At 48.8% G+C, this 20,580-nt stretch overlaps 1 protein-coding gene across 4 annotated transcripts in view; it reads right to left on the bottom strand.

Annotated features, from left to right (window-relative positions):
• SLC35B3 (solute carrier family 35 member B3) overlaps positions 1-20,580 on the bottom strand; it is a 118,308-nt gene that overhangs the window by 74,575 nt on the left and 23,153 nt on the right. Inside the window, exon 1 of one of the 4 annotated variants that reach the window (XM_075314777.1) lies at positions 6,273-6,479. The exons of 1 other annotated variant lie outside the window; for it this stretch is intronic. Coding sequence is in view for 1 of the 3 variants with exons in the window: in XM_075314775.1 (XP_075170890.1) it covers positions 1,062-1,066 (5 nt within the window). In the remaining 2 variants the exon portion in view is untranslated. Of the gene's footprint in view, positions 1-1,061; positions 1,124-6,272; positions 6,480-20,580 lie in introns of those variants that run through there. 2 more of the 4 variants (XM_075314776.1, XM_075314775.1) reach the window with 2 other exon arrangements.

The following is a 20,580-nucleotide window of genomic DNA, read 5'->3' as shown; positions in this document are numbered from 1 at the left end:
ACCAGCCCATGGCCATCTATACCACTCTACTTTACGAGCCCTTGTGAACGAGCTGACGTTTACTGATTACACTGCTGTCCATCAGGATAAGTGCTTTTTACCTCATATCTTTGTGGAAGTCTAATATTTTTACAGTTGACTATTACATTACAGTTTGGTTAGAACAGAGGTCTCAAACACGTGGTCCGCAGGCCCGTGCCTCTTTTGACTATCGCGGCCGGTGCAGAGGCCGCAGCGACTGTCTGCGCTTTATGGCAGAGCGCCGGCAAAACATTCATCTGACATAAGTCGCAGTGTGTGTGTGTGTGTGTGTGTGTGTGTGTAGGATGGCACGTTAACCCCTTAGCGACCTATGACGTACTGGGTACGTCATGGCTCCCTGGTACTTAAGGACCCATGACATACCCAGTACGTCATGCCGAAATCGCAGCCCGAGGCCCGGTGGCTGCGATCGCTTTGCAAATACCTTAGATTCGGGGAGGAGGGGCCCTCTGCCTGACCTCAGGAGAGATGGTGTCTCCTCCCCGGACCTAAGGAGGCTGCGATTGGCTGATGAACGCCACTCAGCCAATCACAGCCACTGTAATGTTTCAACCATTGAAAATGTCTCAAACATTGAAATCCAGCCATGATCAGTGCAGCTATAGCCCCGATCATTGGCTGGAGCTGGGTGACCTCTTTCACCCGCCCCCAGCTCTGATTGGAGAGACCGGCCTTGTGACCGATCTCTCCAATCACTGTGAATCTGGGGCCGGAGACCACTCCCCTCAGCTTCACTACGGAGTCTGTGGAAGCTGAGGAGAGCGATCGGTAAGTTATAGCCACAAATCTTCAAAATCAGTGATCTAAAAGGTGTGTAAAAAAAAAAAACCAAACAAAAAAACCCCCAAAAACAATAAGAATGTCACTTTGTCCTGCAAAGAATGCGGCCCCCCAAATTATTTTATTTCCTCTATGCGGCCCATATACCCAGCCGAGTTTGAGACCCCTGCATTAGAACATTCTAGATTTGTGCCTTTACTTTAATGTGTAACTAGTGAGAAGTGCGCAGGATGCTTTACCTCATTGTATCTTTGTGGAAGTTTAGATTTTTACTGATTGAAGTTTTTCTGGTTCACGTCATAAAAGTCTGTGTGATCAGAACATTAAGATTGGGGTCAGTTACCGGTATCTTCTCACATAACTAACCGCACATACCGGCACCCCAATAAGAGGTTGATAAGTTATTCTTGTGTACATCACTCAATGCTGCTGATATCAAGGGGGGTATAATCTGGCATGAGGGGGTATAAAATGGACTAGGCCTAAATATAGCCGGGGTATAATCCAGCCTGGGCCACTTTAAGGCTATGTGCGCACTAGAAATGTGAATTTTCTCAAGAAAATTTCTTGAGAAACTTCTGGGAGTGGAAGATTTCCGCACCTGCGGAAAAATCCGCGGCAAAAACGCATGCGGATTTGCCGCGGATTTACCGCGGATTTACCGCAGGTTTGTCCCTGCAATAAATAATAAAGATAATCGATAGACAGATAATGGATAGAGGGAAAGATGGATAGATGAATAGATAGATAGATAGAGGGATAGATGGATAGATAGATAGAGGGATAGATGGATAGATAGATAGATGGATAGATAGATAGATAGAGGGATAGAGGGATAGATAGATAGATGAATAGATGAATAGATAGATAGATAGAGGGATAGATGGATAGATGAATAGATAGATAGATAGAGGGATAGATGGATAGATAGATAGAGGGATAGATGGATAGATAGATGGATAGATAGATAGATAGAGGGATAGAGGGATAGATAGATAGATAGATGAGAAAAACCTATATAATGTTCCACCTCCCTGCATTTTCTAAGCTGGCACCCTTTAGTGACTTTCATGTGGCACTAAAGGGTGCTTAGCCTTGTATTTAGCCATAAAATAAATAAATTTAAAAAAAACGACGTGAGGTCCCCCCATATTTTGTAGCCAGCTTGGGTAAAGCAGACGGCTGCAGCCTGCAGACCACCGCTGGCAGCTTCACCTTGGCTGATAATCCAAAAGAGTGGGCACCCCACGCTGTTACTTTAAATTATATAAATAATTTAAAACAAAAAACGTGCGGTCCCCCCCCCATATTGGATCACCAGCCAAGGTAAAGCGGACAGCTGGGGTCTGATATTCTCAGACTAGGGAGGTCCACTGTTATTGGACACTCCCCAGCCTAAAAATAGCAGGCCGCAGCCGCCCCAGAAGTGGCACATCCATTAGACGTGCCAATCCTGGCGCTTTGCCCCAGCTCATCCCGCGCCCTGGTGCGTTGGCAAACGGGGTAATATATGGGGTTGATGCCAGATGTGTAATGTCACCTGGCATCAAGCCCTGGGGTTGGTGAGGTCAGGCGTCTATCAGATACCCGACATCACCAACCCAGTCAGTAGTAATTAAAAAATAGACAACAAAAAAAGTTTTATTTGAAAAAACACTCCCCACATAGCCTCTTTAACCAATTTATTGAAAAGAACAATCAATCCACGTCCGGCGTAATCCAATAGGGGGGGGGGGGGGTCCCACGGCGATCCATACCAAAGTCGCTGTCCCAGTCAATGAAGAACAGAATGTTCCCCATTGGCTGGGAGAGCTGTGCAGTGACCTGAGCTAACATCAATAGGTCAGCCCAGGTCACTGCAGGGGATGACGAGCGCTGCCATCAGGAGCATAGATGAGATCATTACCTTCTGTGATCATCTCCTGTACTGCTGACGTCAGCGCTGTCACTGACTGCGTTGTCAGAAGTATCGCGAGAGCCCGTGACGTCACCGCTAGTGACAGTCTCGGGCCGCTCGTGAGACGGGCATAGACAGCAGTGACAGCGCTGACGTCAGGAGGCAGGAGATCGTCACAGCAGGTAATGATCTCACCTCCTGACAGCAGCGATCGTCATCCCCGCGGCTCCCAACACTGCAGGATGTCAGTGTCTGCCTGTGTCAGTGTCTGCCTGCGCTGCAGCGTGACAGGCTGCTGACACTGCGGGCACACACTGACACCCTGCAGTGCAGGCAGCCGCGAGGCCGGAGCAGGACACAGACTGGCACCTGGAGGTCGCACGGAAGTGCTTCTGTGCGGCGTCCAGGGAGTGTGACGTCTGCTCCGCTTCCTCTTCCTGACATAATGACATCGCTTCCTGCAAAACCGCAGGCAGCGATGATCATTCCCGCAGGTAATTCGCGGCTATTCCGGGGGTATACCGCACATCATTGCTACCTGCGGAATACCCCCGGAATACCCCCGGTACCTGCGAAAATTAATGGACATGCACATTTTCTCAAGAAAGTTTCTCGAGAAAATTTTCTCAAGAAATTTTCTTGAGAAAAATCCGCACAGTGCGCACAGCTATTTTTTTTTCTCATTGAATTTCATGGGAAATGTCTGCACAAAGATTGCAGACATTTCTCAAGAAATTTCCGGGGCAAATCCGCGGGTAAATCCGCAGGTAAAAAGCTCTAGTGCGCACATAGCCTAAAGGGAACCGGTCACCAGATTTCGAGCCTATAAGCTGCGGCCACCATTCTAACATGCTGTATATAAGAGTCCAGGCCGGGGGTAGAACATAAACACTTTACAATACCCACCTAAACGGGCAGAGCAGACTGGTCGGATAGGTGTCTCCGTTACCGGCGCCTCCTCTTTCGGCCATCTTTGTCCTCCTTCTTCTGAAGCCTGGGTGCATGACGGGCCCTACATCATGCACACATGCCAGCATAGAGGTCCTGTGCAGGCGCACTGATCTGCCCCGAGCAAGGCATCAAAGTATTGTAGTGTGCCTGTGCAGGAACTCCATGCTGGCCTGTGTGGATGACATAGGACTCCTCATGCACCCAGGCTTCAGAAGAAGGACAAAGATGGCTGAAAGTATTATAAATATTATAATATGGTATTATAAAATCATTTTTATGTTCTACACAGCGGCCTGGGCTCTTATATACAGCATGTTAGAATGCTGTATATAAGAGCCCGGTGGTGGTGGCCACAGCTTATACACCCCATATCTGGTGACAGGTTCCCTTTAACTCCTGGTATAGTCTGGACTCTGGATATATTTTGGCCTGTTACATCAGTCTCCAGAGGTGGCTACTGTGCCCAGCTACATGGGGTGCAGAATTCCCATAGAATGAAGAGGGGCAATCACAGCAGTGGGGCTGGGTCTCTGCACCTTTTATATTGGGAAATATTAAACTTTCTATTACATTAGAAAAAGCCACAAAAAACCTGCACCTCTTCCAGGACAAATTGTGATGCCGATGGGGACCTCGTGCCACACACACACACACACACACACTCCACCCCGATGGGGACCTCGTGCCACACACACACTCCCCCCCGATGGGGACCTCGTGCCACACACACACACACACACACACTCCCCCCCGATGGGGACCTCGTGCCACACACACACTCCCCCCCGATGGGGACCTCGTGCCACACACACACTCCCCCCCGATGGGGACCTCGTGCCACACACACACACACACACACACCACCCCCGATGGGGACCTCGTGCCACACACACACACTCCACCCCCGATGGGGACCTCGTGCCACACACACACACTCCACCCCCGATGGGGACCTCGTGCCACACACACACACTCCACCCCCGATGGGGACCTCGTGCCACACACACACACTCCACCCCCGATGGGGACCTCGTGCCACACACACACTCCACCCCCGATGGGGACCTCGTGCCACACACACACACTCCACCCCCGATGGGGACCTCGTGCCACCCACACACACTCCACCCCCGATGGGGACCTCGTGCCACCCACACACACCACCCCCGATGGGGACCTCGTGCCACCCACACACACCACCCCCGATGGGGACCTCGTGCCACCCACACACACCACCCCCGATGGGGACCTCGTGCCACCCACACACACCACCCCCGATGGGGACCTCGTGCCACCCACACACACTCCACCCCCGATGGGGACCTCGTGCCACACACACACACTCCACCCCCGATGGGGACCTCGTGCCACACACACACACTCCACCCCCGATGGGGACCTCGTGCCACACACACACACTCCACCCCCGATGGGGACCTCGTGCCACACACACACACTCCACCCCCGATGGGGACCTCGTGCCACACACACACACTCCACCCCCGATGGGGACCTCGTGCCACACACACACACTCCACCCCCGATGGGGACCTCGTGCCACACACACACACTCCACCCCCGATGGGGACCTCGTGCCACACACACACTCCACCCCCGATGGGGACCTCGTGCCACACACACACTCCACCCCCGATGGGGACCTCGTGCCACACACACACTCCACCCCCGATGGGGACCTCGTGCCACACACACACTCCACCCCCGATGGGGACCTCGTGCCACACACACACTCCACCCCCGATGGGGACCTCGTGCCACACACACACACACACTCCACCCCCGATGGGGACCTCGTGCCACACACACACACTCCACCCCCGATGGGGACCTCGTGCCACACACACACACACACTCCACCCCCGATGGGGACCTCGTGCCACACACACACACTCCACCCCCGATGGGGACCTCGTGCCACACACACACTCCACCCCCGATGGGGACCTCGTGCCACACACACACACACTCCACCCCCGATGGGGACCTCGTGCCACACACACACTCCACCCCCGATGGGGACCTCGTGCCACACACACACACACACTCCACCCCCGATGGGGACCTCGTGCCACACACACACACTCCACCCCCGATGGGGACCTCGTGCCACACACACACACACACTCCACCCCCGATGGGGACCTCGTGCCACACACACACACTCCACCCCCGATGGGGACCTCGTGCCACACACACACACTCCACCCCCGATGGGGACCTCGTGCCACCCACACACACCACCCCCGATGGGGACCTCGTGCCACACACACACACTCCACCCCCGATGGGGACCTCGCGCCACACACACACACACACACGTTCCACCCCCGATGGGGACCTCGTGCCCCACACACACACACACACCACCCCCGATGGGGACCTCGTGCCACACACACTCCACCCCCGATGGGGACCTCGCGCCACACACACACACGTCACCCCAATGGGGACCTCACTATATGTCTCCGATAGTGGCTTCACATACCCCTCTGTCAGACCCCACCATACACCCTATAAAGCAGTGCTCGCCCTAATCATGTCCTGCTCTGTACCAGGCTGTAGTGAGATATGACGATAATACATGCCAATAGCCGGACACAGGAGCTCAGCCGGGCACCGGGTCACAGCAGGCGGTGAGCTGGCAGGATCTCCCCGGGCACATCACGTCTCCCCGCTGGCAGCACTGGTCAGGAGCAGCGGAACACTCCCGGAAGCCGCATACTGGATACCGAGGAGTGCGGCCGGCACTGCCCCGCTGACAGCCGCCGCTTCCGTGTTCTGACGTCACGCCGTGGTGACGTCTTACGTCACAGGTCTGGGTGGGAGGCCGGGCTGCGCTGTGTGGTTATGTCTCCTCAGCAGCGCTCAGTGTGCACGGGTTATGCTATGTGTGCGCTCCGCCTCTGCTCACAAGCCAGGCGCCGGCTCTTCAGAATAGTTCTGTTTCTTTTCACCTTCCCACTATTTCTTCCTTTACTACAGTTGGACCCTTTAAAAAAAATTGTCCACTTTTTGAGGTAATTCTTTCTTACATACATAAATGCATGTAGTTGGGGTGTAAAATAATTTTTTCAATTGGGTTTCATTATCAATATTGCACCACAGCTGACCGCAGGTAATCTGACATCAGGGGACCTCAATGAACTCGGGTGAGCTCACTGAGGTCATCTGAGGTCAGGTTATCTGCAGTCACACGTGGAGGACCATGAGAACCTCCAGCTGTTGTATGTCTTTTGATATTGCACTGGTTTGGCACTTTTTGATTATTTACATTTGGATCCTGTGTATTTTAAATGAATTATTATAAGGTATATTTTATCTTCATTGCTATATGTTCTCTGCCTGAACCTCACAGTGAGCGGTCATGTTCTATGGCTGCTCGGTGTGAATTCACATGTAGCAATGCTGGAATGGTCATGGTACCTCGTGTGGATTACGTCGGACCTGCAGGGGTGTTTTGGGGGTTAAGAAACTGGTGAAACGGGTATATTTTTTGTATTTTATTCCAAATAAAGCATTTTTTTGGTGCTTGTGTTTATTTCTTTTCACATTATTACAAATTAGTAATCGGGGGTCTCATAGACCCTCCCCGTTACTAATCTAGGGCTTAGTGGCAGCTGTGGGCTGCCATTAACCTCTTATATTACCCTGATTACCACTTCACCAGGGCAATCGGAAGAGCCGGGTAAAGTTCCACCACTGTCGCATCTAATGGCTGTGACAATCCTGGGTGGCTGCAGGCTGCTATTTTTAGGCTGGGGGGCTCCCAATAAACATGGGTCTCCTGGGTCTGAGAATACCAGCTCCCAGCTGTGTGGCTTTATCTTAACTGTCTATCAAAATTGGGGGACCACAGGCCGTTTTTTTAAAATTATTTATTTAAATAAAAAAAGCAGAGTGCTGTTCTTTCAACTTTGATACACAGCCAAGCTCAGGGCACGGCTGGGGGCTGCAGCCTATAGCCATGGCTTTACTTGAACTGGGTATCATAATATGGGGACCCAATGTCAATTTTCTTTATTTTACTGTACGATAGATTGGAAGCATCATACACACTGTCACTCAGCGTGGAGACGCATCTGACTTCAACCAATCACAGATGCCGATGGGCAGGGGAAGCAGTGCATATTCAATTAAGGTAATGAGCGGCCCGGGAAGTGAATTAACGGCTGCGGGGGCAGTGTGACTCCGTAAGTATGAAGCACCTGCTCTTACCTCTTTGGGGTGCTTCACACATAGCGAGATCGCTACCGAAATCGCTGCTACGGCACGGTTTTGGTGACGCAACAGTGACCTCATTAGCGATCTCGCTGTGTGTGACACTGAGCAGCGATCTGGCCCCTGCTGCGAGATCGCTGCTCGTTACACACAGCCCTGGTTCGTTTTCTTCAAAGGCGCTCTCCCGCTGTGACACACAGATCGCTGTGTGTGACAGCGAGAGAGCGACGAAATGATGCGAGCAGGGAGCAGGAGCCGGCGTCTGGCAGCTGTGGTAAGCTGTATTCAGGGTAAACATCGGGTAACCAAGGTGGTTACCCGATATTTACCTTAGTTACCAGCCTCCGCAGCTCTCACGCTGCCTGTGCTGCCGGCTCCGGCTCTCTGCACATGTAGCTGCAGTACACGTCGGGTTAATTAACCCGATGCGTACTGTAGCTAGGAGAGCAGGGAGCCAGCGCTAAGCAGTGTGCGCGGCTCCCTGCTCTCGCGGTTATGATCGCTGCTTTGGCTGCTGTGTTTGACAGCTAAGCAGCAATCATAGCAGCGACTTACAAGGTCGCTGTTATTTCACAGAAAATGGTGACGTAACAGCGACCTCGTTGTTGTCGCTTAGTGTGAACCAGCCCTTTGAGCCGGATTCTGGTCCCCATAGATTATATGGGGACTGGCATCCAGCCAGATACCAAGGATCAATCCCCCGCTGACATCAAGTCAGGGAAGAAAAAGGTGGAAACGTGCGTAGGGACGTACTCATTTACTCCAGGCTGCAGCTTATTCCCTGATCCATGGGTAGGTACTTCACTAGCTGTTATCGTGTGTGTGTGTGTACTGGTCTGCAGTGATTAAAGGGAACCAAACATCAGGATTTTCGTGTATAAGGTGCAGCCAGTGCAGTACTGGCACTATCGGGCACATTGTGTACATACCATTAGTGGGCAGCTCGGGTGTTTAGGCAGTGAAATTCAACTTTATAAAGTTTGAAAAATCAAGCACTTTTTGATTGACGTGTGCACTACTCTCCTAATGTCCGGGCGGGTTATGCACATGTATCCCCCCCCCGCCCCTGCCTGTTCCTCCCTCTCTCTGGTTGTATTCAAATTTCTCTCTTCAGAAACATGGCGCGTCGGAGTTGGCACCTGCGCATAGCGCTTATCTCCGGCGGCATGTTTTTGAAGCCCGCAGTAGCTAGTATTACCTGCAGCTACGATATCGTGCCGCCCCAGGACACCGTGCCAGCACAGCAGCCGCCTAGGACACCGGGACACCACAGGAAAAAGCCGACAGCAGCCTGCCAGCGACATCGGGGGTCAGGTGAGGCAAGTTACTTGGCCAATTTAGTTAAATCTATGTGGAATATCTGTGGTGTTGAAATATATGTTGTGAAATGCTTCTATTAGCTTAGTTTTTGCCTTTTAATAATTACATTTCTATCTATTTGTTTTATGGTTTTTGTGTGCAGAATACATTTTTGTTAATATATTCTATTTTGTTAACAACAGTTATTAACTCGGGCGAAGCCGGGTAGTACAGCTAGTCTAATATATAAAGCTTAGTGTATGTATGTATGTATGTATGTATGTATGTGTGTATGTATGTCCGCTAAAGGAATCCGCACCGTCGCATTTCCAATCACGAAATTTTGCACAGACGTCCCATGTGACTCAGGGAACATCATAGACTAAATTTTGACACTGTAGGTGTATTGCCTGATGGAAAGGACAGACTGTCCTCGAAACGCTTATCAATCATTAATTAGCCTTTTTGTCATCCCCTCGCTGGTCTCCCTCCCTGTGTGAACACCCGGACATGACCTCTATATTTCATATCCAGCCAATTGTGTATGCTGTAGGCTGCCATCAGAGCAGCTTGAATGTAGGGAGGATTTAAATGCTAACACCATTGTTGTCCATGGGACTACACAACCTGTCCAGGTGAGCCTAACCACACCTCCAATAGGCACCTTAACCCCCAGCCTTTTCGCACATGGAACAACTCTTTTTTCCCCTGCTTATAATACAATGGGCAGAGGAGATAGATCCACCAATTCTTCTGTGTCATGCATTGTAACTACTCTAGCATTTCTATCACTGATGTATAGATCCTGTAGAGCACGGGTACACTTACTGTGCATGTTATTTGTGCTTTCAGTAATCTATACAGAGTCCTGTAGGGCGCCGTGCACAAGCAGTGGATCTGTATAAATCCTTTGTGTAGATCTGTGTCGTACTCTGCATTGTGCAGTTGAAGTCCACAATTAACTTGCTGCAGATTTGATAACCTAGTAAAGCGGATCCTGCTATAACTACAGATACATAAATACACCCATGTTTGTTTTTCCAAGTAACAGCAATAACCCTTGCTGACTTCAGCCTCTCGGCCAATGCTTTGTTGGGTTAATGCAAACAGCTTTTACTCATCCTCCCCAAATCCAATACTGTCTCTGCTGCTCAGGTGTTTGTTTCCAAGCTACAGCATCAAACTCAATACTAAAGTGCACATGAACGCTGCAGCCAATCAATAAGCTGCTAAAGCTTATGCTGTCTACATCAGCTGAGCTCAGTGATTGGCAGCAGCTGCGCTGTAGTTGTAAAGATACCGCTGTAACCTGTAACCAAAGACCCAAGCAATGGCAATGAGGTAGCACTGGACTCGGGGAGGACGAGTAACAACTGTTTGTATTAGGCCCCACTCACACTTGCGCTATTTTGACGCAAACGGAATCCGTCAGTAATGTAGTACAGTTCATTTATTTACAGTGGAAGCGCGTTAATATGCCGCGTGTGTGTGTCATGCAGTACCCGCTTGTGTCCACATGGTGTCGCGCTTCCACTGTAAATAAATGAACTGTACTACATTACTGACGGATTCCGTTTGCGTCAAAATAGCGCAAGTGTGAGTGGGGCCTTAGTCTAACCTAGCGCTGACTGATAGGCTGAAGGAGAAACTTACAGAAAACCTATTGTTACTTCTGATATGTGCACACAATGTACTTTTCGGGCATATACCCTCCATAAACCACCAATAAAGCACACTCTAGCAGGGGTTTTCACCGCTTGATTGATGCTTTTAATCAAGGTCCCTGTCCCCAGTGTTAGACCTTCTTCACACGTCTGTGTGTCCGGTATGTGTGACGTCCGTTTTCACACATACCAAAAACACAGACACATGTAGTCCCATTAAAATCTATGGGTCTGCGCACTGTTTTCACACGGACATGTGGGGCATACGTGTGTCTGTGTTCCCCACACGTGGATATGTCCATTGTTCTCCAGTACCACGGGTGTCACATGGACCGCACGGACTGCACACTGATGTGATTCGTGTGACATCAGTGTTACATGTACCGGAGTAAACATGTGTCTATGAAATAAAATGCTTTTTTATACTCGCCTGTCTCCATGGCTGCTGTCACTTGCTTCCAACCCCTGCTCATTATGCTCATTGCATATTCACTGCACCTTGGACCGGAAGCAGCAGCAGCATCGGACACAGCAGCGATGGGGACAGGTAAGTATAGAAGTTACTGCTGTCTGTGTACTATGCGGATGTCACACGGATAGCACACTGACAGCACATGCTAAATACATACACGGACACACACACATATACACCACGAACCGTGCAAAATGTGTGTGTTTTGCATGGACGTGTGAAAGAGGCCTTATACTCATCCTCTGGCATCCTCATCTTTTAACGGACGTTGCTCCAGTTCTTGGCAATGTCGAGTGCCTGTAACTTCTGAATGGCGAGAAGTGTGGAATTATGTCACTAGCGCTCAAGTCAACTCTATGAGATCCAAAATGAGGCTCTCATTGACTTATATAGAAGAGTGACTGGCTCACTCTACGAAATACTGGAGGAGCCAGCAAATCACAAAATGGAGAAGACCGACTAGGGCCGCGCTAATAACAGATTAAGACCCCAGAAGGCAAGTATAAGACCGCAGACAGGGAACTTAGATTTAAAGCACCACTCCAGCTGTAAAATAGAAAAAAACACTGTAGTGGTGCTTTAAACATTAAAAAGAATGCACATAGTGATGTTAAAACAACTTGCTGTTTCTATGTTCAGTCTTTCAGCTTCAATCTCCTCATATTTGTAAAGATACAAAGCAGTTAAAAGAAGTGACTGGTCCATTCTTCAGGCGGCTTCTGCTTGGAAGATGTTCACTATTTTATACATTTAATAAGAAAATGCCAAAGACTGCAGAGAGACACTAAAAATACACTTCAGGAAAAAATGCCAACCTAAGGCCCTGTGCGCACTTGCCGGATTTTCCCGTGGTTTTGCTGCATGTTTCGCTGCAGAAAATGTTCATTACATCTCTGCAGTGATTCACCAGCAAATCCTATGGGAAAAAAAAAATGTTGTGCGCACTACGCGGATTTTGACAACTGCATCTTTTGCTGCAGGATTCCCGCAGCAAAACAATTGCATGTCACTTATTTTCCGCAGGATTTCACTCCATTGACTGTAATGTAATTGTGAAATCCCGCAGGGAATAACGCAGGTAGCAAATTCTGTGCGGTTCGTTGCATTTTCCTGCGTTATTCCCTGCGGTATTTCGCATTTTCGGGACATAATGTTCATCACTGCCTGCGTTTTGCAGGGAAGTGATGTCATTATGACAGGAAGAGGAAGCGGAGCAGAATAAACACACAGACATCACACTCAAACACAGACACAGACATATAGAATGCACATAGAAATCAAACGTACATATAAAAATAAAAAAACAAAAAAAAAAACGCGGGCTCCGCTGTATTGTTACCGTCCAACCGAGGTAAACACACAACGGCGGCCCAGTATTCTCAGGCTGGGGAGGGCCAGGGCCAGGGTTAATGCCCCCCCCCTCCCGCAGCTGAGAATATCAGCCCGCAGGTGCCCCGGGACTGTCTCATCCAGTATGCGACAGTCTCGGAGTGTCCCCGACTCTTCCAGATTGCCGTGATGCGGTGGCAATCCAGGTAATGAGTTAATGGTCGGCGGATCACTGCCACTAAGTCATGGCTTAATCATGGCAGCGTCTATGAAACAGCTTTCATGATTAACCCGTAAGTAAAGTGAATAAACACACACCACGAAAAATCCTTTACTTTAAATAAAACACACAAAAAAGACCCCTCTTTCACCCCTTTATTAACCCCTCCCAACACACAGCTCCGGCATAATCCACGCAGGTCCTACGACGCTTGCATCCTGGCGCGACTGACACATATCTGCCGCCCCCACATCGGTAGCAGCCGGGCTGCTCGGATCCGGACCCGTAATGTGGCTCAAGGGATTCTCCGGACCCGGGGGCCACGCGGACACTTCAAATGAAAAGGACGTGTTTGTACGGGATTTGCTGTAGTCAGTCTGTGACGCCACCCATGGTGTGTGGTGAAGTGAGACACCACCGCTGCAGTTGTGGGGCACCCGAGGGCGATGGGATGGCAGCTGGATGTTAACCCCTCCGTGGGTAGGGATGGTTGCCCCGGGGCCTAGTGGTGACTCAGTCTCAGTTTACTCATGCTTAAAGAAATCAGACAAGTCCAATGGTTAACCAAGGTGCTGGTGGCCGGCCGCTGCGGCCGGGTGTACTCGGGTCCCCCACCCGGGATAATGGTCCGGTCACTTTCCTCTGCACTGTGTTTTGTAAAAGGGACTTCCCGGTGTGGAACACAGGAGTCCGCTCCTGGTATCTTTGGTCGGGAGCCGTGCCCATTGATGCTGACCTGTGGGATCTCCTGGGCCCTGGCGGATGCCCTATCCTTCTCTGTGGGTAGTTGTCTGCTTTTGTGACTTTGGTTGGGACAGGACCTATAATCCTGCCCTCAATTGGTTAATTAGCTAGGCCGTTGGTTCCGGTCCTGGCTTTAGGGTCCAAGTACCCCCTCTGTGCACAGTTTCCGGTTCGGGTCTCCTGTGTCGGTACCGGCGGGCTCCAACCCTGCCCCGGTCCACCTCGGATCTCCGACTGCTGTCTTCCTGTCTCCTGTCAGATAGAAAAGAGCTGTGAAAATAAAAGCACAGATAGGGTATTACCCCAATATATGTGGGGTGAGGAGGGGGAGTAAATACTCACCAGATGCAGTTGTGCAAGTCACAACTCCTTTACTCTCGTGTATAACTTTGATCCAGGCTGCAGCCACCCGATGGCAGATAACTGAAAAGAGTAGAGAGGGGTGATAAATGCCGCGCCAAATGATCACTTGTTAGAATGTCAGATTAACGTGTCTTTATTATTGGCATAGGTCTACGCATTTCAGGAGCTCTGCTCCCTTCCTCAGCACCGTCAAGAATGTATGTCTGCTTTCACAGTTGTAGATTTGATGTTTCTTTGGTGCTTGACGGTCCTGAGGAAGGGAGCAGAGCTCCTGAAACGCGTAGACCTATGCCAATAATAAAGACACGTTAATCTGACATTCTAACAAGTGATCATTTGGCGCGGCATTTATCACCCCTCTCTACTCTTCTCTGTCGTCTCCTGTCAGACACAGACCACCGTCTGCCACCTAGCCAATAAGCCGAGGCTCAAACACCAGCGCCAGTGAACTTGAGCTAAGCCTGTCTCCTGCTGCTCCTGTCCACAACCGTGACTTAACTCCACTCAAACTAGAACTCAGACTTCAACTGACTGTTTTCCCGCCCCGGGTTCTCTAGACCCCTAGGTGGGCGTTTCTCATCCACCTGGTCTGGCCCACTGGTGTGCCTTTCCTACACTGGGGAGGGGGGTGGTGACTAGCATTTGGTTGGCAAGGTTTAACCCTGTGAGGGAAGGTATTGTGCGGGGGCCTAAACTGTGTGACCGTCTGGCGGCGCCAGGGCATCACACATACTCAATGCAGCCTCGTAACGAGACTGCAGAGGTAATTACAGGTAATTTCTCACGGTCGGTAATGTTAACACATTACCGCTTGGGAGAACTGACTCTATCTATTGTTTGATCTGTCCTTTATCTATTGATTATCTATCTATCCATTTTCTATCTATCTATCCCTCTATTCTTCTATCAATTATCTATCTATCCATTATCTATCTATCTATCTATCAATCATCTATTTATCTATCTATCTATCTATCTATCTATCTACAGTGCCTACAAGTAGTATTCAACCCCCTGCAGATTTAGCAGGTTTGATAAGATGCAAATAAGTTAGAGCCTGCAAACTTCAAACAAGAGCAGGATTTATTAACAGATGCATAAATCTTACAAACCAACAAGTTATGTTGCTCAGTTAAATTTTAATAAATTTTCAACATAAAAGTGTGGGTCAATTATTATTCAACCCCTAGGTTTAATATTTTGTGGAATAACCCTTGTTTGCAATTACAGCTAATAATCGTCTTTTATAAGACCTGATGAGGCCGGCACAGGTCTCTGGAGTTATCTTGGCCCACTCCTCCATGCAGATCTTCTCCAAGTTATCTAGGTTCTTTGGGTGTCTCATGTGGACTTTAATCTTGAGCTCCTTCCACAAGTTTTCAATTGGGTTAAGGTCAGGAGACTGACTAGGCCACTGCAACACCTTGATTTTTTTCCCTCTTGAACCAGGCCTTGGTTTTCTTGGCTGTGTGCTTTGGGTCGTTGTCTTGTTGGAAGATGAAATGACGACCCATCTTAAGATCCTTGATGGAGGAGCGGAGGTTCTTGGCCAAAATCTCCAGATAGGCCGTGCTATCCATCTTCCCATGGATGCGGACCAGATGGCCAGGCCCCTTGGCTGAGAAACAGCCCCACAGCATGATGCTGCCACCACCATGCTTGACTGTAGGGATGGTATTTTTGGGGTCGTAGGCAGTGCCATCCAGTCTCCAAACGTCACGTGTGTGGTTGGCACCAAAGATCTCGATCTTGGTCTCATCAGACCAGAGAACCTTGAACCAGTCTGTCTCAGAGTCCTCCAAGTGATCATGAGCAAACTGTAGACGAGCCTTGACATGACGGTTTGAAAGTAAAGGTACCTTATGGGCTCGTCTGGAACGGAGACCATTGCGGTGGAGTACGTTACTTATGGTATTGACTGAAACCAATGTCCCCACTGCCATGAGATCTTCCCGGAGCTCCTTCCTTGTTGTCCTTGGGTTAGCCTTGACTCTTCGGACAAGCCTGGCCTCGGCACGGGAGGAAACTTTCAAAAGCTGTCCAGGCCGTGGAAGGCTAACAGTAGTTCCATAAGCCTTCCACGTCCGGATGATGCTCCCAACAGTGGAGACAGGTAGGCCCAACTCCTTGGAAAGGGTTTTGTACCCCTTGCCAGCCTTGTGACCCTCCACGATCTTGTCTCTGATGGCCTTGGAATGCTCCTTTGTCTTTCCCATGTTGACCATGTATGAGTGCTGTTCACAAGTTTGGGGAGGGTCTTAATTAGTCAGAAAAGGCTGGAAAAAGAGATAATTAATCCAAACATGTGAAGCTCATTGTTCTTTGTGCCTGAAATACTTCTTAATACTTTAGGGGAACCAAACAGAATTCTGGTGGTTTGAGGGGTTGAATAATAAATGACCCTCTGAATAAACTTATCACAATTTAAAAAAAATAAATAAAAAAGAAATAACATTCTTTTTTGCTGCTGTGCATTTCACACTTTCAGGCTGATCTACAGTCCAAATGTCACAATGCCAAGTTAATTCCGAATGTGCAAACCTGCTAAATCTGCAGGGGGTTGAATACTACTTGTAGGCACTGTATCTATCCATTATGTCTATCTCAGGCTACTTTCACACATCCGGTTTGAGCACTGCGGCTCAATCCGGCTGTGAAACCTATGCAACGGATGCGGCGAAAACACCGCATCCTTTGCATAAGTTTTTACATGCGGCCCGTCCGTTTTTTTTCCGGTTGCGGCATGATACTGAGAATGCGCAGTGGAAAAAACCGCATGCGGCGACCGGATGCGTTTTTTTCCGCATCGCGCCGCATCCGGCGTCCATAGGCATGCATTGAAAAATGCGCCGCAGCGGCCGGATGCGGCGCAATGCAGTTTTTTTTGCCAAAGCAAAAACGTTGCAGGGAATGTTCTATCCGGCCGCGGCATCGGCTAAATCTGCCGCATGCGGCAAAAACCGGACCGAACGCAAGCCCCTGCGGCACAATACGGCACTAATGTAAGTCTATGCAAAAAAACCCGCAACCGGCATAAAAAAAAACGGTTGCGGTTTTTCTGCAGAACGCCGTATTGTGCCGCAGAGCAAAAACCGGATGTGTGAAAGTAGCCTAAGAAGGAAATTACTTTTTTTTTTCCAATGTGCTTTATTTCATTGAATGCATTAAAACACATGTACCAACCTGCGGAAAAACCGCACCAAAACGCAACAAAATGCATGCGGATTTCGGTGCGTTTTCTTTGCGTTTTTTTTCCGCGGGTGCGGAAATCTTTCAGTGCCTTAGTAATTTTCTTAAAATTCCATATTCTAGTGCGCACAGGGCCTAAAGCACATGCCCTTATACTAAGTTCCTACGAGTTCAAATCCAACCAAGGACAACATCTGCAAGGAGTCTATATGTTCCCCATGTGTTTGCGTGGGTTTCCTCCGGGTCCTCCGGTTTCCTCCCACACTCCAAAGACATACAGATAGAGAACCTAGATTGTGAACCCCAATGGGGACAGTGCTGCCAATGTATGTAAAGCGCTGTGGAATTAATAGTGCTATATAAATGAATAAATATTATTATTATTATTATTATTCTTTGCTATTCCTAATGACTTCATCAATAAATTGTATGAATCATTGTTGAACCGCATGGATGCAGTCCTTCAAGCTCATGGAAGTCACACAAAATATTAATATATTTAATATATAATTAACTAGCTGTACTACCCAGCTTCGCCCGGGTTAATAACTGCTGTTAACAAAATAGTCTATCTCTGTCTCTTTCCCTGTCTGTCTCTTTCCCTCTCTTTCCCTGTCTGTCTCTTTCCCTCTCTTTCCCTGTCTGTCTCTTTCCCTCTTTCCCTCTGTCTCTTTCACTGTGTCTGTCTCTTTGTCTGTCCCTTTACCTGTCTTTGTCTGTCTCTTTCCCTCTCTTTCCCTGTCTGACTGTTTCCCTGTGTCTGTCTCTTTGTCTGTGTCTGTCTCTTAACCTGTCTCTCTCTTTCCCTCTCTTTCCCTGTCTGTCTCTTTCCCTGTCAGTCTGTCTCTTTGTCTGTGTCTGTCTCTTCGTGTCTGTCTCTCACCCTGTCTATGTCTGTTTCTTACCCTGTCTGTGTCTGCCTCTTTTCCTGTCTGCGTCTGTCTCTTTCCCTGGCTGCATTGTGACACGCCAACATTCCATATAAGGGCGTGGCTGCACATGCTTCTGAAGTTCTGGCTGCACTGTGGCTCCCAGCTCCATTCGCTTTAATGGAGGCAGATTTTTTGGCGAATAACTGTAAAGAGCGGGGTTAAAATTTCCCCTCAAAACATAGCCTATGACGCTCTCGGGGTCCAGATGTGTGACTGTGCAAAATGTTGTGGCTGTATTTTTGTCTTGCCAAAATCTGACCTTTCTGTGTTCATTAAATGATCAATATTTCAGCTTTGCAGCAACATTATTTTCATAACCTAAACCAAATTTGGGAGGGTTTCAGCTTTCAAAAGAGTAATTTATGAAACCAATGGATGAATTTAAAGTCAGGTTATAAGCTTCTATTTACATAACATGGATAAGCGACAGAACTTTTGTCAGGGACTGTACATGCTGTAATATGAAAACAATCAAGCAGGAGAGGATTAGATACACGGCTCAGTAGACAGCATCACACAGGAGAGGATTAGATACACAGCCCTGCAGACAGTATCACCAGTTCACGCACAGGCCGACAGGTGGCAGGAGGAAGGGGGGGTGAGCGAGGGGTGTTCTTGGAGATAGTAGCAGCGGTGATACTCACATGCAGAGGCACACACACACACAGCAGCGGCGGCGGGGGACAGAGCAGGGGCTGGGTAGAGCGGAGGGAGGGAGTGTCATTGGAGACGGTAACGGCGGGGGGAGGGGCGGCGGCTTCGGCAGCAGTAGCGGTGGTTGAGTGGAGGGAGGGGGTGTCATTGGAGATGGTAACGGTGGGGGGAGGGGCGGCGGCGGCAGCAGTAGCGGTGGTTGCGTAGAGTGGAGGGAGAGGGTGTCATTGGAGACGGTAACAGAGGGGGAGGGGATGGGAGGCAGCCCGTACTCACACATCCCGGCGGGTGACAGGGGTAAAGTGGAGCAAACAGCATAGCTGTGAGCTCCACAATGATGGCGCCGATCTCCTCCCTCTGCTGTGATCTGGACAGCCCAGGGGACGCGTCCAGGTCACTGCAGATGCCCACTGTAATGTTACTGAAGGGGTCGGATCCCGACCACTGTTCTCTATGCACAGGGGCTGCCATAAAGGAGTGAGTTACTGTCGTTACACACAGAAAGTCCAGCATAGCAGTCCCCAGTGCCTCCAGTACAATAAGAATTAAATAAAACTAAAAAAGCGGTGATTTTAATTTTGTATTAAAAATACTTGATTTCATAATCACTATTTTTAATACAAAAATAAAAAACCGCGATACCTTCCCTTTAAAGTCAGGTTATTAGCTTTTATTTACATAACTTGGTAAGAGACAGAACTTGTCCCTATTATGTATACCCCATTCACATGTAAAGCGCCATGGAATTGATGGCACTATAATAATAAATAATAATAATGATAATAACTTCTGTCAGGGACTGTACAGGTGCATACTGCAAACTTTAAACCCTGTTCGGATTTCCATTCAGCACCTACTATGCCATTTCTGCACATTTTCTAATAGAAGTTTTTTCTTTTGGGGGTTGCATTTGTCAAATTTATGTTGTATTTTTAGCCATAGAAAAAGGATCTTGGGCAAAAAGATATTTTCAACAATAAAAATAATTTTTCATAAATGATAAAAAGGTTAGAATTGAGTTCCAAATGAAATTGTTTGAGGTGTAATGGGTGTTCAAAGGCTAATTCAGACGTCTTATAGGCTTACAACCGAATATGATGCACACTGTGACTCCGTTTGCATCATTATAGTCAATGGCCCCATCAACCCATACTTCTGCTTTTTTACGCGTTCGAGCATAAGCCCCAACGGAGCCACCTAATGTATACTAAACCGTGATGTGAACATAGGCTAATAGTACAGGCTCTTTGAATCAGAACCAATCATGGTGATGCAACAGACATTTTGATTATCTCCTAGTGATTGTAAAATAATTTTCTTTAGACCGAAGTCACACTGGCGAGAGACTCGCACAAGTTTCGCATCACGTCACCTGGCACGGCCGCACACTCTCCGGATAAGGGCGTCTCAGCCGCATGGAAATACATGCAGCCAACCCACTCCTGTCAGGAGAGTGTGTGGCCATGCCAGGTGATGCGATGCGAGACTCGCGTGAGTCCCTCGCCAGTGTGACTTCGGCCTTACATGAATGATGGGAGCTGAAACTCCACTGAGAGCCACTGCCTGCCCACCAAAAGTTACAACATTGTACTCCTATTGGCTACCTGCAAGTGAACAGTTTCAGCTGCATCAGTGCTCAAAAATGTTACCCTTACTACCATAAAAACTGGTATTTAACCCATTCACATCCGGGCAATTTCTCGTTTTTGTTTTCTCCTCCCCTTTTTCCAAGAGCCATTTCATTTGTTCCTTCAATATAGCTATATGAGGGCTTCAATTTTGAACGACACCATTCATTCTTCTCC

The sequence above is a fragment of the Anomaloglossus baeobatrachus genome, chromosome 6 (genome assembly GCF_048569485.1).
Source record: "Anomaloglossus baeobatrachus isolate aAnoBae1 chromosome 6, aAnoBae1.hap1, whole genome shotgun sequence".
In the NCBI taxonomy this organism is placed as follows: domain Eukaryota; kingdom Metazoa; phylum Chordata; class Amphibia; order Anura; family Aromobatidae; genus Anomaloglossus; species Anomaloglossus baeobatrachus.
This window is presented reverse-complemented; position numbering and strand designations above follow the sequence as displayed.